The sequence below is a fragment of the Ipomoea nil genome, unplaced genomic scaffold (assembly GCF_001879475.1).
Source record: "Ipomoea nil cultivar Tokyo-kokei standard unplaced genomic scaffold, Asagao_1.1 scaffold2165, whole genome shotgun sequence".
Classification (NCBI taxonomy): Eukaryota; Viridiplantae; Streptophyta; class Magnoliopsida; order Solanales; family Convolvulaceae; genus Ipomoea; species Ipomoea nil.
Genome location: NW_017618593.1, coordinates 3,318,014 through 3,334,063, shown reverse-complemented (window position 1 = coordinate 3,334,063; position 16,050 = coordinate 3,318,014). Strand labels below are relative to the sequence as shown.

Below are 16,050 nucleotides of genomic sequence, written 5' to 3'. Positions count from 1 at the left end.
TCTAGGAAGACTCGCCACTTTTCCCACGTATATCTGTCGGCTCCACTTCTTTCTTTCTGCGGGCGTGTCGCCCCCTGCGGGTCCACCATAGATAAAGTGTATGGTGTGCTTCTTTTGTCGTCTGGGCGCCACCTCGGTTTCTTTCTCGCTATCACTCTGCTCAGATATTTGGTTGTGGTCTCTTTTTTTGGCGTTTGAGGTGGACGGCTCGGTGCCATCCTCATTCATCCAGACATTTTTTGGTGGATTGTGTTGCGGCTGTTGCTGCTGCTTGGATCGCTTGACGAAATGTCGGAAGTAGCCCTGCTGGATGAGGTCTTCTATTTGTCTCTTCAAAACGTGACACTCATCCGTATCGTGTCCGGCATGCCTATGATACCTGCAGTACTTTGTTTGGTCTGCCTTTGGGGAGACCTTCATGCACTCCTTGGGAATTCTACCATTCCCATCTCCTCAGCTTGCTTTAGAATGACACTGACGGGATGGGTAAGAGGAGTTAAATTACGCAAGGGACCAGGCGAGGTCGTTCGTAGTCTCGGCCCTTCCCTGCGGTCGGGTGGTTCGAGAGGTGCCTGGCTGGGCGGACCAGCTTTCCCAGGTTTCCCGTTTTCCTGTCGTCCTCCTCATCTTTCTTTTTCCTGTCGACGTCCTCTGCCTCGGCATAGCGGCTAGCCGTCCTCATCAAATCTTCGTAAGAACGGTGGTGGGCGTTCAGCTGCTTGTGGAAATACCCTGATCTTAAGGCATGGATAAATATTGGGATCGCCACCTTGGAGTTGAAGTCGTAGACATTATTGACTTCCTTTTTCCATTTGATTAGGAAGTTTTTTAGGCTCTCGCCTCTATCTTGCTTCACTACGCAGAGGTGGGAGAAAGGTTTCTTACGCTGTATGCTACCGGAGAAGTATGTTAGGAAGCTCTTGGACAACTCCCCAAAGTTTTGGATCGACCCATCTGGGATGGTGTTGAACCAGTCTTGGGCCGCTCCATCCAGGGTGAACAAGAACGCTCGGCACATGATGGCGTCCCCTGTCCCGATCATTACCATAGCAGCCTTGTACCTCGTCATGTGGACACGTGGGTCAGTGGCCCCCGTGTACTCCTTGATAGCGGGCAACCTAAAGTCCCTCGTCAAAGGTACGTCCATGATGCTTGGGGGAGAATGGTGCTGTCATCCGTACCTCGGGTTCCGGCGACTGCTCCCGTGCCTCCACCCTTCTTGCTAACTCCTCGATTTTTCTCTGCAGCCTCTCGACCGCCCGACTCGTCAGGGTGCCGGCGGGGCCGGCTGCCGCTCCTCCATGTGTCGTCGTGGAGCTAGTTCATCAACCCGTCGCTTTCCCGCCGAGTGCCGTCGCGGAGCCGGCTCTTCGACGCGTCCATCCTCCAAGTGTCGACGTAAGGCCGACTCATCAACGTGTTGGCGTGGGTCGGCTCCTGAGATTCGCCCACCTCCTCTGTGGGTGATCTCTCGGCTTCTCTGTTTTCGTGTTGGCGAGGACCTCTGGTAGAGGATCCCTCGGCCCGTGATCCTAATCTTTGCCGCACGGGCGCTCTTTGTCCCAGTCGTTCTGGTGCAGATTGGGAAGGGCCTGGTTGTCATCTGGCCGGTGCACTTCTTTGGGTCTCCACCCTTATTTCCTGGGACCGCGGCGGGGCACTTGACCTTGCAGTCCCACCGCCACTTGATTTAGCGCCGCCGTCACTGCTTGCTGAATGACATCGGCAGTCGCCTGGAGGTTCATGACTTGGTTCGCCCTCCATTGTGGGTTGGTCTCGGAGGTCTCCTCCATTGTTGAGTTGGTCTCGAAGGTCTCCTCCATTGTTGAGTTGATCTCGAAGGTCCCCGGCCTCCCGTTGTTGAGATGTTCTCGGAGGTCCCCTCCGCGATTGTTGGTGAGTAGGTCACGGAGGTCACCTGAGGCGTTGCCATTGTTCACGTTGCGAGAACCGTGGGAGCTGCGGGACGCCATTCTTTCAAGCTTGCTGTTGAAAGAGAAAAAAAAAGTTTGGTGTAGCCTGCTTGAGTATTGGACTCAGGCTCTCAATGAAAGCACCAATGACGGTAATAATGTTACCGGAAAATATAATATAAGAGTAACGAATAAGAGAGTAACAATAGTTGTATTGCCTTTGTCTCAGTATAGAAAGTACAGTGTGTCCTGCTCAGCTGAGGGAAGTTCTATTTATGCTAGGTCCTAACGGTAACAACATGAAGAGACATCCTTGGGGAGCTGAGCTAACGACAGGAATATGAAGAGTCATGAATGAGGCGTTGAGGCTTTAACTCTCTCTCATCAATGGTGGCATCAATGGTGGCTTCAATGACATTAGATGTGACACCTGTTGGAATTCTAACCGTTGGAGCATCCATGCGGTGTCGGGTCAACTATGGTGCCGGGTCAGATGCACACTTATGATCCGGGTCGGGTGCTAGCCTTATTATCCTGTCACAAGTAACAAAGACTAATGTCCATATTGCTTGGGAGGATCAAACCTACTGTAGTGTAGCATAATGCCATAAAAATATTGAAAAAAAGGGATGAAAAAAAAAACTTAAGCAAGTGTTCTCATTGGATACTATATATATATATATATATATATATATATATATATATATATAGCTATCATTAAAATTAACCCAAGTTATTATTACTAGATGAATTTAATGGGAAGCCATAATTAGTTCTAAAGTGAGGACCAAAACTAAGGGGGTGTATTCAATCATGACTTTCATAGAGTTTTAAAGACTTTTATGAACTTTAAAAGTTTCGAGGTATTCAATTCAAACTTTTAGAGAGTCTTTAAAAGTCATGCGGTATTCAATCAAGATTTTTAAAAGAGCTTTAAAAGTCGTGTGGTATTCGATTAAGACTTTTAAAGAGTCTTTAAAAGTCATGTGGTATTCAAAAAGTTATGAACTTTTGCTGACTTTTTAATTTTAAGACTTTTGTAGACTTTTCCTTCTCAAATATAAATAGTTGAAATCCAACCATCAACCCCAAGATTTCAAATTTTCTTTCTAACAACTTTGAATGTTTTCTCTCTCTATTTAGACTCTATTTTTTTCTCCATATTTAAACTCTATAAACCTATCTAAATTTAATAAAATTATTTTTTTCTTCATTATCCTATATTTTCCTTATACCTAAGCTCTACCCATTTTTATCTCTCTCTCCTAAACTTTAGAATCTTCATCTAAAAATTCGAAATAATATTATTTTTACTTCATTATTGCTTGTTTATATTGATTTTTATTTTTTTCTATGAATTTTTTATCCCTAACTTTCTCTAATTCTCCCTAAATACATGAACAAATCAAATTTTTCATCGTCAAATTTTAGTATATATTTCATAATATTCATATAAATAATTATATATTTTGAATTTTATTATTTTTATGTTTATATTTGTAATATATATTTTTCTCTTTTTTTTTTTAACAACCTACTACGAATAGCGAATTACTGTTTGCAATAACAATTTGGGGTTGCAAACAGTAGCACCTTGTTGTTGTTTGCAGTCTCAAATTGCTATTGCAAATAATAATTTTTTTGCGTGATGCCTAACAATATATCAAGTATAATTTTATATATATTATTAATATTATATATATTTTTTATTTTATGCAACTTGTAATTATATTTTTAAATATTTTATTTGATCAAGTCTTTTTATTATAAATTTTATTGTTCAATATTGTTATGAATTTCTACTGAAATAGTTTTTTTTTTTTGTTGATGTTTATTAATAATATATATAAGTAATTAGCATATAAGTCTCAATGTACTATTGAAAAATAATAATGTTGAGAATGTTGATGTGGGTGAAGAACTATATAATAAGAAGAATTTTATGATATATTTTAAATGTTTTGTAAGAAAATTGTAAATGATAAGAATCTAAATTATTGAAAGTTTGTAAGGATGTATTCAATTTAGAATTTCAATGACTTTTGTAGACTGTTTAAAATAAAAAAGTTGTAAAAGTCTATGAATGTTTTTTATATAGACTTTTATAGAGTCTTATAAAGTTTAAAAAAGTTTTGAACGACTCTATGAAAGTCAATCAAAGTTTATTAAAATCTATCATTTTAAAAGTCTTTAAAACTTTACAAAAGTCATGATTGAATACACCCCCTAAGAAAATTATTAACTTAATTAACCGGGTTTTGAATCCAAGTTCTTTGAAAGGAAATATGGAAGACTAATTAGTTGTAAGTTGTAACACAAACACAAAACAAACATTATTTTCAGCAATTAGATTCTAGGTATAACGAATTAAAGTAATCACACCTTGGCATGTAAAATCAAATTTCAGTAAAATCGAACCTCAATATCCTAACCAGAGTGTATCATCATATATACATACAGAATGAGATGGATTAGTTAAAGACAGCTAACCTTCAACTGCGGTATTCTGAGCCTCGCAGACGATGGGGCTTCCGCGTGGAGGTAATTTAGAGGTGGAAACGATTGAGCGAGGCGGTTGGATCTTAAGACCGCGGAAGTGGGAGAACCGAACGGAGTTTAACCTACAGGAGATGGAAGAGGCGGCGACGGGAGCCAATGAGGATGAGACCGACGTGAGAGGGAAGGAGCGAGGAACTGTAGTGAGAGCTTCCAGTACAACTGCCATGGCAGAATTGAAGGGTGTGATATTTACAGGGAAATGGAAAGAGAGTGAGTGAAAGAGAGTAGCGGGCGACGGGGCGAGTAGTAGAATTTGTTGGGTAGTTGGGCGTACGGATCATTCGGATTAGGTGACGAATGAATGGCTGCCACACTCCACACCACGTGCCGTGAACTGGAGAATATATGGAGAACTGTGATTGTATTTCTTTAATTGCTAGTGGTTTTAGTCTTACCTATTATAGGAAAGTAAATTTCACATTTAGGTGGTGTCCGGCGGCTGTCCGCTAATGCAGTAACTATGAGTTCTTATACCAGACCTTATGCCATGGAACCGTGTTCACCTTTCATGGTGAACACGGTTCTAACGGTGTTAGTACACCGATATCTTTTTTCTTTCTTTCTTCTTCTTCTTTCTTCTTTTTTTTTTTTTTTTTTTTTTTTTTTAATTAATTGCGTGACTTTTCTTCTTTATTTTCACATTTTGCGGTTTCACTTTAATTTGAGGTGAACAAAAGATTTCGGACATTCATAAATTATGAATTCATGCCTGCACATTCACTTTGGAACCATGCCTACACATTTCCGTCCGAAATCACGGACATTCATAAATTATGAATCCATGGCTGCACATTCACTTTGGAACCATGCCTACACATTCACTTTGGAACCATGAGATTATGAATTTTCTGTTATGAGATTATGAATTTTCTGTTATGAGATTATAAATTTTCTGTTATGAGATTATGAATTTTCTGTTATGCGATTATGAATTTTCTGTTATGAGATTATGAATTTTCATTACATTCATAATTTCGGACATTCATAAATTATGAATTCATGCCTGCACATTCACTTTGGAACCATGCCTACATATTCCCGTCCGAAATCACGGACATTCATAAATTATGAATCCATGCCTGCACATTCACTTTGAACCATGCCTACGCATTCACTTTGGAACCATGAGATTATGAATTTTCTGTTATAAGATTATGAATTTTCTGTTATGAGATTATGTATTTTCAGTTGTGAGATTATGAATTTTCTATTATCGATTATGAATTTTCTGTTATGAGATTATGAATTTCATAAAATTCATAATCTCATAACAGAAAATTCATAATTTGATCAAACGTGCGCCATTAACTCCACATTCGCAAATTATTTTTTTTTTTTGCCTAAAAAACGACGTCGTTTTGCCTTGTGTTCACCATTCTCCGGTGAACACGATTCCATGGCATAATTTGCGGTTCTTATACCAATTGTCATACTTACCCGGTTACCCCAAACCAATTGTCATACTTATTTGTTTATTGGTTTATCCTACTATTGAAATTAAATTATTTAAGGTGTATTTGATTAAAAACTTTTATATTTAATTATTGATTTTGATACTCATTCTCATATCCATTAAATATGAAATTTTAAATATATATATTATATATATATATATATATATATATATATATATATATATATATTTCTATATATTTATTATTTTTATTTTAATTATAAATTAATTTTTATTTATTTATTTAGATTCCAATTCCTATTTTCAACCAAACAAAATGACTCATTCTATTTAAACTTATTATCTGATGGGGTGAGGACCCCGACCCAAAAGGACGGGCCCAAAGAACAAGGTATAAGTAACCCAAGATAAGAAGTATGGGTTAGTGAAAGAAGAAGCCCAGTAGAGGCCTGGGCCGAGTCCAGGAGTCGGCCCAGGCCCAAGTAGAAAATGTGACTCGGCCCAGGAGTCGGTTAGAAGCATTCAAGTCGGTCCAATAGCCGTTAGGAGGCACTCAATGCAGCATTCAAGAGAGCTCGACCCAACGGACCGTTGGAAGCCCAGAGAGCGTTGGCCGGCTCGGTAACGGCGCCCGAACGGTCGCGTAGCATAATTAGCCTTGAAGGCAATAGTTTAATGTACTTCAATTTGGCTGGAGGAGCGCCTACTATATAAAGGCCCCTCTACCCTTGTAATTAAGGGGGGCCATGCACAGTGAATAAGAGACACACATTCTAGCTATTATTTCGACTACTCTCCCTTTGCTAAAAGCTTTGTGAAAGGTGAATCCACCAACCAAGGTTGTGTTGGACTTCCCTGGGTCCAAAAACCCAAAAACCAACACTGGCGCCGTCTGTGGGGATTGATTCAAAGAGCTACGTGACTTTCTGAGTGAGGCGAGTCCGCAGGTCGACCAAGAAAGCATCACAAGCATGTCAGAAGGACGAGACCAAACGAATAACAGTGATAATGGAGCGGAATCAGATTTGAGAGAGCAGTTAAACCAACGAAACGCCTAAAGTCAGGAAAACGAGACAGCACCGGTAAACCGGCAACCACCTATGATACCCCTCACCCCGGAGCAACTCCACGCAATCGGGCGAGCCTTCGCTGACGCAATTCGAAGAGTGAGGGAGCAGTCGGTCTCTCGACCGATGCCTCGCCATCAGCAACCTTCCCAGAGGCCGGAAGACAGACGAGAGAACCGGCGGGCGGAGAGTCAACCAATACGATCGGTTCACTCGAGGCTAGGTCCGAACGCCGGACGGCAATCTGCACGATAACGACTAGGGGAGAGGGAGCCCAGCCGCGCACCAGCAGGCCCCCGAGATCAAGAAGCCGGTCCGCGAAAGAACTCGCACCAGGAGAACCAGGACTCGGGCACGACGGACCGAGCGTCTCGCGCACAATGACGACCGACTAGCTGAATCGGAAGTCGGCGAGAGTACCGAATCCACAGGAAACCATACCCGCAATAGAGGCAATGTGGCCCAATTGGCCCGAGAGGTACGAGATCTGAAGGAGCAAATGGAGGGAAGGACTAAATCCCTCGGGCAAACGTTGCTTACCGCTTTGCCATTCTCCTCCGAGATCATGTCTTACAAAGTGCCCAACGACTTCAAATTCCCGGAGCAGGCCACCTTTGACGGATCAGGCGATACACGCGAGCATCTGCTCAGTTATCAGGCCAAGATGCAAGTCTTAGGAGTCCGAGACCCGGTAATATGTCGCGCCTTCTTGCCCACGCTAAAAGGCTCGGCACAAAGGTGGTTGGTGGCGCTGCCTCCAGGACCGATTCACAATTTTGAGGAGCTGGCCGATCGCTTCATGAGTCATTATGCGGCCAACATCAAACCACAGAAGGATTTGACTCATCTGGGACACGTCCACCAAGAGGAAGGTGAGTCCTTGAAATCTACGTGGTTCGCTGGCAAAAAGAGATCCAGTCTATCGAGGAGGTCGAAGACTAGACCGCACTCACTTTTTTCATCGAGTCCTTGCGATCCGGGCAATTATACCGGGATCTGCGGGATAATCGCCCGGCCACCTACGCGGAAGCTATACACATGGATAATAAGAGGGCTAACACGGAGCAGGCCATGAAGCATAAACGACAGCGCGAAGTCGGAGGATTCGCTGGTGGAAAGAGGACCCGTGCGGAAACCAAGAAAAGGCGTCCGGAAAGGGCTCGGCGACCCGAAGCTAGGCATCCCTATGATAAGCCTATCGTTCATCCCTATAGGCCGGCTCCTCAACACTCGGTACACGAGGTACAAGCGGTCGCTCCACCTCCACCCCCGCCGACTGACGATCGCGTGACGAACGAAGAGACAGGTAAGATCTCTAAGTACTGCCGCTATCATAAATCTTACACTCACAGCACGGAAGAGTGCTTTTACTTGAAAAAGATCATGGAAGGAATCATCCAACAAGGGACCCCGCCTCCTAATCAGTGGAGGCAGAGGTCGGCGGCACGGGAGGACAATGACCCCGCAGTCGCCGCCGAGAGCAGTCGCGGCAAGCAGCCAGTGACCGAGGAAGATGAGGCCCAGTGGCGTCAGAAGCCGGTTATCAACATGATAGTCGACGGACCAGAAGGGGGCGACTCGGCGAACACCAGAAAGGCCTGGGCTCGACAGTTGTATGTCGGGACAGTATACGGGCGCGAAGAAGGCTCGAAGAAAGTGTGCCGGGAGCCCATCACGTTCACTAACAAGGACCTACCCACGGGGGAGACACCGCATCAAGATGCCCTGGTCATAGCGATGGACGTAAATGGGGTAGTCGTTCGACGAATCCTGGTTGACACCGGGAGCAGTGTCAACGTGCTATACCTCGAGACTTTCACAAAAATGGGACTAACCCGAGAGCAGCTGAATCCAGTCAAGACGCCACTCGCCGGTTTCACCAGAGACTCGGTGGAGGCAGAGGGATCCATTACCTTACCGGTGGAAGTTGGCAGCTATCCCGACGTACAGAAGCTCAGCATGAAGTTCATCGTGGTGAACCTAGCCTGCTCACACAATGCTATACTCGGCCGACCAGGCCTGGAGGACCTAGGAGCACTGATCTGGATTGAGCACCTCTGTCTGAAATTCCGCACACTGAGCGGGATAGGCACGGTACGTTGCGATAGAAGAGTCGCCCGCGACTGCTATCTACAGGCCTGCAGGGGGATGGGCAAGCGTGAAATGCAAGTCCACGAGATCACGGAAAGGCACCCAAGAAAGCGATGATACCCCGCCCGGAGCCGGCCGTGGAATTGGAAGAGGTTGAGATAGACCTTGAACAGCCAGACAGGCGGGTCAGAATTGGAGTGGGTCTCCTTGAGGAAATACGAGAGGAAGTTATCAAAGTACTCCGAGAGCACTGACTAGTCTTTGCCTGGGGTCCGGAGGATATGCAGGCGTCGACCGGTCCATCATCTCCCATCGACTCGCCGTGGATCCGGACCATCGGCCGGTCGTACAGAAAAAGCGGTATCTCGCCAACGACAGGAGGGAATTTGTAAAGAAAGAGGTGAGCACGCTGCTGGCCGCGGGCCACATCCTAGAAGTTAAATACCCGGAGTGGTTGGCGAACGTAGTCCTCGTACCGAAGCCCCCAGCTTGGCGAATGTGCGTGGATTATACTAATCTTAACAAAGCCTGCCCAAAGGATCCGTTCCCCTTGTCGCGGATCAATCAGCTGGTCGACGAGACCGCAGGGTCGGCTCTGCTAAGCTTCATGGACGCCTTCAGGGGGTATCATCAGATCTTCATGCACCCGGCTGACGAGGAAAAGACCGCGTTCCTAACACCAGACGGGGTATATTGTTACCGAGTTATGCCCTTCGGACTTAAGAATGCTGGGGCCACTTACACTCGGATGGTCGCCCGACTGTTCCAAGACCTCCTGGGGAAGTCCATGGCGGCCTACGTAGACGACATGCTTGTCAAAAGCCGAGAAGAGATTAAGCACGCGGAAGATTTGGCCGACTGCTTGCAGGTGATGCTAAGGTATAATCTCCGACTAAACCCAAAAAAATGTGCCTTCGCGGTGCAAGGCGGGAAGTTCTTAGGATACATGGTGACAAAACGAGGAATTGAGCCCAACCCTGAGAAGGTTCAGGCCATCATTGACATGCAGCCTCCTAGCACCGTCAAAGATTTACAACGGTTAACTGGTCGACTGTCTGCCCTCAGTCGCTTCTTAAGCAAGGCGGCAGGCAAAACCATACCATTCTTTGAGGCCATGAAGAAGAAGGAAGGCTTTGCATGGACGACCGAGTGCCACCAATCGTTCGAAGAGCTGAAGTAGTATCTTTCTACACCTCCGGTGTTGTCCACCCCTCAGGTGGGTGAGCCCTTGTTCTTATACTTAGCTGCTTCTCCCAAGGCAGTAAGCTCAGTACTGGTTCGGGAAGAAGAGCGTACCCAACACTCGGTATATTACGTAAGCCGCTCCTTGAAGGCCGCCAAGACGCGGTACATGGCTTTGGAAAAAATTGTCTACGCACTAGTAATCACCGTACGCAAGTTGGCGCCCTATTTCCAAGCTCATACCGTCCGGATCCTAACCAACCAGCCTCTGGGGAGCGTATTGCGGAACCCTACGTCGTCAGGTCGACTGGTAAAATGGGCCGTGGAATTAACCTAGTACAGGATCGAGTATCAACCACGACCGTCCATAAAAGGGCAAGCCTTGGCCGACTTCTTGATCGAGTGCACAGTAGGGGAAGGCGAGAAAGAGGGCACCATGGAAGATAGCTCAGGCGAATGGTGGGAGATGCACGCGGATGGAGCGACAAGCCAACAACACTGTCGAGGCGGAGTCATGCTAATTACTCCAGAGGGCTTCCGGCTTTACTACGCCCTAAGCTATTTATTTCCAACGTCCAATAACGAAGCCGAGTATGAGGCTGTGTTGGGTGGTCTTCGACTCGCCAAAACGCTGGGAGTGGAACGATTGCGAATTAAAACCGACTCCCGGTTAGTGGTCGGACAAATCTCCGGCACCTGCGAAGCTAAGAACGTCCGGATGACCCAGTATAAGGAGAAGGCGATAGAAATGCTGAAGAAATTCGGAACACATGAAACAGAGTACATCTCCCGGGCGGACAACATCGAGGCCGACATATTATCAAAAATTGCCTTAGAAGGAATACCAGATCACCTCGTCAAGATTTGCCAAAAGGAAGAGTTAAGTCGGCCAAGTATAGAGGAGACGCCATTGGAGGTCCAACAGGTAACTATCGAGGAGTGGGATCGAGAGAAAAACCCTGAGATGTTCTGGATAGAAGACATCCGGCGATTTAAGGAAACGGGAGAGTTGCCAGAAGACTCCGGAGTCGCCGCAAGGGTTCGACGAAAAACCCCTTCATTCCAGATCATTGACGGGCAAACGTAGAAGCGGTCATTCAGAGGCCCCCTCTTGAAGTGCCTACTCAGGCCTGAAGCCGAGAAGATAATGGATGAAGCCCATTGAGGAATCTGCGCCGCCCACCAAGGGGCCCACACTCTCGCTCGGAAACTAGTCGTCCAGGGGTACTACTGGCCGACCATGATGCGAGATTGCATCGAGTGGATAGCTAAGTGCGGCGTTTGCCAAGCCTTCGCCCGGAAGGATACTCGGCCGGCCACCTTCTACACGCCGGTCACCACGGCCATCCCTTTTACTAAGTGGGGAATCGACTTGTTAGGACCGTTGCCAGTCGCCCCTGGAAGCCTAAAATTCTGCGTCGTGGCCATCGATTACTTCACCAAATGGGTCGAGGCCGAGCCACTGCCACCATCACCGAGTACCAGTGTCGACGCTTCCTGTGGAAAAAGGTGATTTGCCGCTTCGGCCTGCCCGAGCACGTAGTTAGCGACAACGGTCGATAGTTCGATTGTCAAGCCTTCGCCGACTTCTGTCGCCGGCATAGTATACGACACACAAAGGTATCCGTCGCGTACCCCCAGGCCAACAGACAAGTCGAAAATGTAAATCGAACAATAGTGGACGGGAATCGGAAGAAGTTGGAGGATATTGGAGGAAGTTGGGCAGATGAGCTCGACCGGGTCCTATGGGCTTATCGAACTACGCAAAGACGGGCGACCGGAGAAAACCCATTTTCCTTAGCATACGGCTTCGAAGCCAAGGTCCCTATAGAAGTCGTCGAACCCACCCACCGTGTTCGCAACTATTCCGACGAAGAAAATGAGGAGAACCTGAGGATCGAAAAGAAATTCTTAGAGGAGAGAAGGGAGGTTGCATGCGCCCGGATGGTTGAGTATCAGCAGGCCGTGAAGAGATATCGCGATCGGAGGATTAGCCCACGAACCTTCCAGGTCGGTGATCTCGTACTACGAGATCGACAGGCCAGCCAGCCTACAGAAGGGGTATATTCGCGATCAAACGGGAGGGACCTTACCGCATTGCAGTCGTGGTCCAAGCTGGCACCTATAAACTGGAAACTCTGGAAGGGAAGCCCGTAGACCGGATCTGGAACGTTATCCACCTGAAGAAGTTTTACTAATAAAGAGGTTAGCCATGTGTAGAAATCCGAGTTCCCGATCTTGAATAAAAAGGTTTCGATTACCATCGGTTATCGTTTTTGCGAGAAGAGATAGGAAACAAGGGCCCAGATCCTTAGCCGTTTCTGAGAAAAAGCCAAAAGGAGTCGCTTCGACTGAGGGACTCGGCGAGTAAATTAAAGAAACGACAGGGCACTGACCCTAAACCGTTTCTGAGTAAAGAGAAAAAGCCTAAGGAGTCGCCTCGACTGAGGGACTCGGCGAGAAGAGATAGGAAACAAGGGCCCAGACCCTTAGCCGTTTCTGAGAAAAAGCCAAAAGGAGTCGCCTCGAGTGAGGGACTCGGCGAGAAAATTAAAGAAACAACGGGGCACTGACCCTAAACCGTTTCTGAGTAAAGAGAAAAAGCCTAAGGAGTCGCCTCGGCGAGAAGAGATAGGAAACAAGGGCCCAGACCCTTAGTTGTTTCAAAGAAAAAGCCAAAAGGAGTCGCCTCGACTGAGAGACTCGGCGAGAAAATTAAAGAAACAACGGGGCACTGACCCTAAACCGTTTCTGAGTAAAGAGAAAAAGCCTAAGGAGTCGCCTCGACTGAGGGACTCGGCGAGAAGAGATAGGAAACAAGGGCCCAGACTGTAACACCCCAGATTTTCAAGACATTTAAAACTTATAATAAAGGTAGAATCTTATTAAATCCCAAGATATAAATACAAGCGTTCGGGGTGCTATGCCACACCTGGGCTAGAGAAACCAAGTGCACAGGCTAACTAACTAATATCCTCAAAGCGTAAATACGTAAACGTGGCACGCAGGCCAAAAGGGAAACTATCTACTTCTAAGTTCTAGCGCACTCCAGTGACTTAATCTTCTGTGCCTTAAAGCCAAATATATCTGTTCAGCGAGAGATGCTGGTAACCCACTCCAACGCGTTGAAATACAATACATATAGAGATATATATAGATATACGAAAACCATTTTGAGCATGAAGATATATCCTACGAACTCTAGCTTTAAAAACCGGGAATGACTCAACAGATAAGGCCAGACGCAAGCAACAGTTATAACGAGCATATGCAGTTCACAACAGATAAGGCAGATAAGGCAAAGCATAATCAATGATCATAACCCAACATGAGTAATCCCCAATATAAATCCCATAGTCACATCCCCCAAGACACTCGTAATCACAACTCGTCCATGTCACAACACATAACACACTTTGTTGGCGCCACAGGACCAATCGCATGCCCATACATGAGGGTCAGCGCATATAGCTCTGACATGGCCCCGCAGCACCCTGCCCCGTATCGCAACACGGAGGGGTCGATCGCAACTGACCGATGAACCGCAGCTCATCATAGTGTTTGATCGCAACCAAACAGTGGACCGCAGCCCAAGAGAATGTCATCTGACCGCAGCCAGGAAAAAGGACGAACCGCAGCTCGTATAGAAACGTTTGATCGCAACCAAACGGTGGACCGCAGCCCAAGAGTATCAATCTGACCGCAGCCAGCTTCTGAACCGCAGCTCAGGATAACCAATCCGATCGCAACCGAATTGGGGTAACACACACATAGCACATAGCAAGCACATGCAACCCACATTACACGTTAGGAAGGGGGAGAAAACGTATAACAAAACCTATGCGTGATCCATCACTTACTAAGAATAGTCCTAAGGGGTTCATACTTCTTCCACCTAGGTCAACGGGATACCAATTCAACTAGCATGCAATATAATAGACTCATAAACCTACGAACGGTACCCGAAACATCAAACTAGACATAGGCACGATAAACGGAGTCCGTTGGGACACCACGGGGAACGGGGAACATCAAACGGGGGAGCCGGGATCCCAAGGTGGGGGAATTTCCAGCGGGTAGCCGGTGGGTGGGGGGCCACCCGCCGGCTGCCCGCCGGTTTTACTGTTCCGGGCAGCGGGTCGCCGGCGGGCAGCTGCCCGCCCGCCGGCTACTCGCTGCCGGGCGGTGTTTCACGGCCGTGGGTAGGTGGCGGGTCCCCTACCCCCCCACCTACCCCCCACTGACTCTTTTCATCACTTTTGTGCCCCGGGAACCATTGTGGAACCCGAAACCATGCTTAGACACCTTACAATGCAATTAACGACAACACGTAGACAATTAACTGATCAATTACGAGAAATGAACGGCACATAACCTATCATGCTTTTCTAAATATAATCAACACCCAAACATGCGATTTCCCCACCCCACAATCCAAGAATCATAACATACGATACAACCTAGGGTTCTAATCACTTTTATATCAACAAGGATACGATTCGACTTCTAATTGCAAGATTCGGTAAGAATAACACATAACCATAAAGAGCATCACACAATTATCAAGAACAACACATAATCATCAAGAACTCCATATAATCATCAAGAACACCATAATTATCAAGAATCTCCCAATATCAAGATTATCAAGATCCCTCATGGGATCATCACATCAAACATTAATAATCATTATCATATCTCGCCAATCACAATAATATGGGGGAAACCCTAAGGGGGAATCATAGCTATGAAAATAGGTTTTGTTGAGACATGGGTTACCTCTTAGCCTTAATTAATTCCTTGGCTATGAAGGGTCTTTCTTTAAGCTTTCTTGCTTTCTTGATTTCTTCTAAGGGGATTCTTGGAGCACTTTGGGGTGGTGGAACGTTTATTGTGGTGAGGGGTTCTAGGTGCCTCTTAAGTCCCCTATTTATATATTTAGGAGTCCTGGTTAGGAACTAATATTATAGGCTTGCTAATTCTATTCCTTTTGGAACTAAGGATTGGGTTTAGGGATAAGGGTCCATGGTCCATAGTGGACCATATTAATTAATTAAAGGGAATCCTAATCGTAGTCTGAATAGTAAAAGGCCTACTTCCTTTATTCCTAATAGATAACTAGGTCTAGGATTCCTAAATTAGAATCTGAATAGTAAAGGGTTTACTTTCTTTATTCCTAATAGGCTTAGGACTCTACTTTAGGCAAGGGTCCACGGTTCATGGTGGACCTTTATTAATTAATTAAAGGAAACCTAACCGAATTAAATCATATTTAATTATTATTAACGGGATTAATTTAATAATTAATCCGGGATTGAAGGCCGTAACACGGGGTGTTACACTCTCCCTCCCTTACGAGAAGCTTCGTCCCGAAGCTTGGAAATCATTGCAGGGTTAACGAGTCAATAGAAGAACCGTGGTCCTATAGAGAAGGTATTCCACGGGGAAATTGTATACTTGCACGCCTATGTGTGTTGGGTTTTTGGGAGCGATTAGGTTTTACAGGGCTAAGAGAGTGGGTTTCAAACTTGAGGACACGGTGAATTCAGGAATTAGGATCAAGTTTTCAAGGTTGCAACTTAGGTTGTGAGGTTGCCACTTGTATGGAATCGTTAAAACATGGGATTGAGAATGGGGTCTGAAGGGTAGAAAGGGTTTTGAAATAAGGAAGGGGCCGATTTTCCGAGGGAGGGAAAGGAATTCGGCTAGGATGGGTTAAGGTTTCTCGATCCCAAGTGAATAATCTGGTTAGATGCTTTGATCACGATGCGCCGACGAGCTGATGATCCTCCTTCCTTGGTGTTGGTGCTTGCTTGACTTTAAG

At 45.9% G+C, this 16,050-nt stretch overlaps 1 protein-coding gene across 1 annotated transcript; it reads left to right on the top strand.

The window, feature by feature from the left end:
* Window positions 1-7,991: 7,991 nt before the first annotated feature.
* On the top strand, window positions 7,992-9,161 carry LOC109149972. Its single transcript, XM_019297956.1, has one exon. The coding sequence runs from the start codon at window positions 7,992-7,994 to the stop codon at window positions 9,159-9,161; it is 1,170 nt and encodes a 389-aa protein (XP_019153501.1).
* The last annotated feature ends 6,889 nt before the right edge of the window (window positions 9,162-16,050 follow it).

Bases quoted from the DNA above. Each gene is read 5' to 3' on its own strand.
- LOC109149972 (XM_019297956.1), top strand. From the start codon at position 7,992: ATGGATAATAAGAGGGCTAACACGGAGCAGGCCATGAAGCATAAACGA.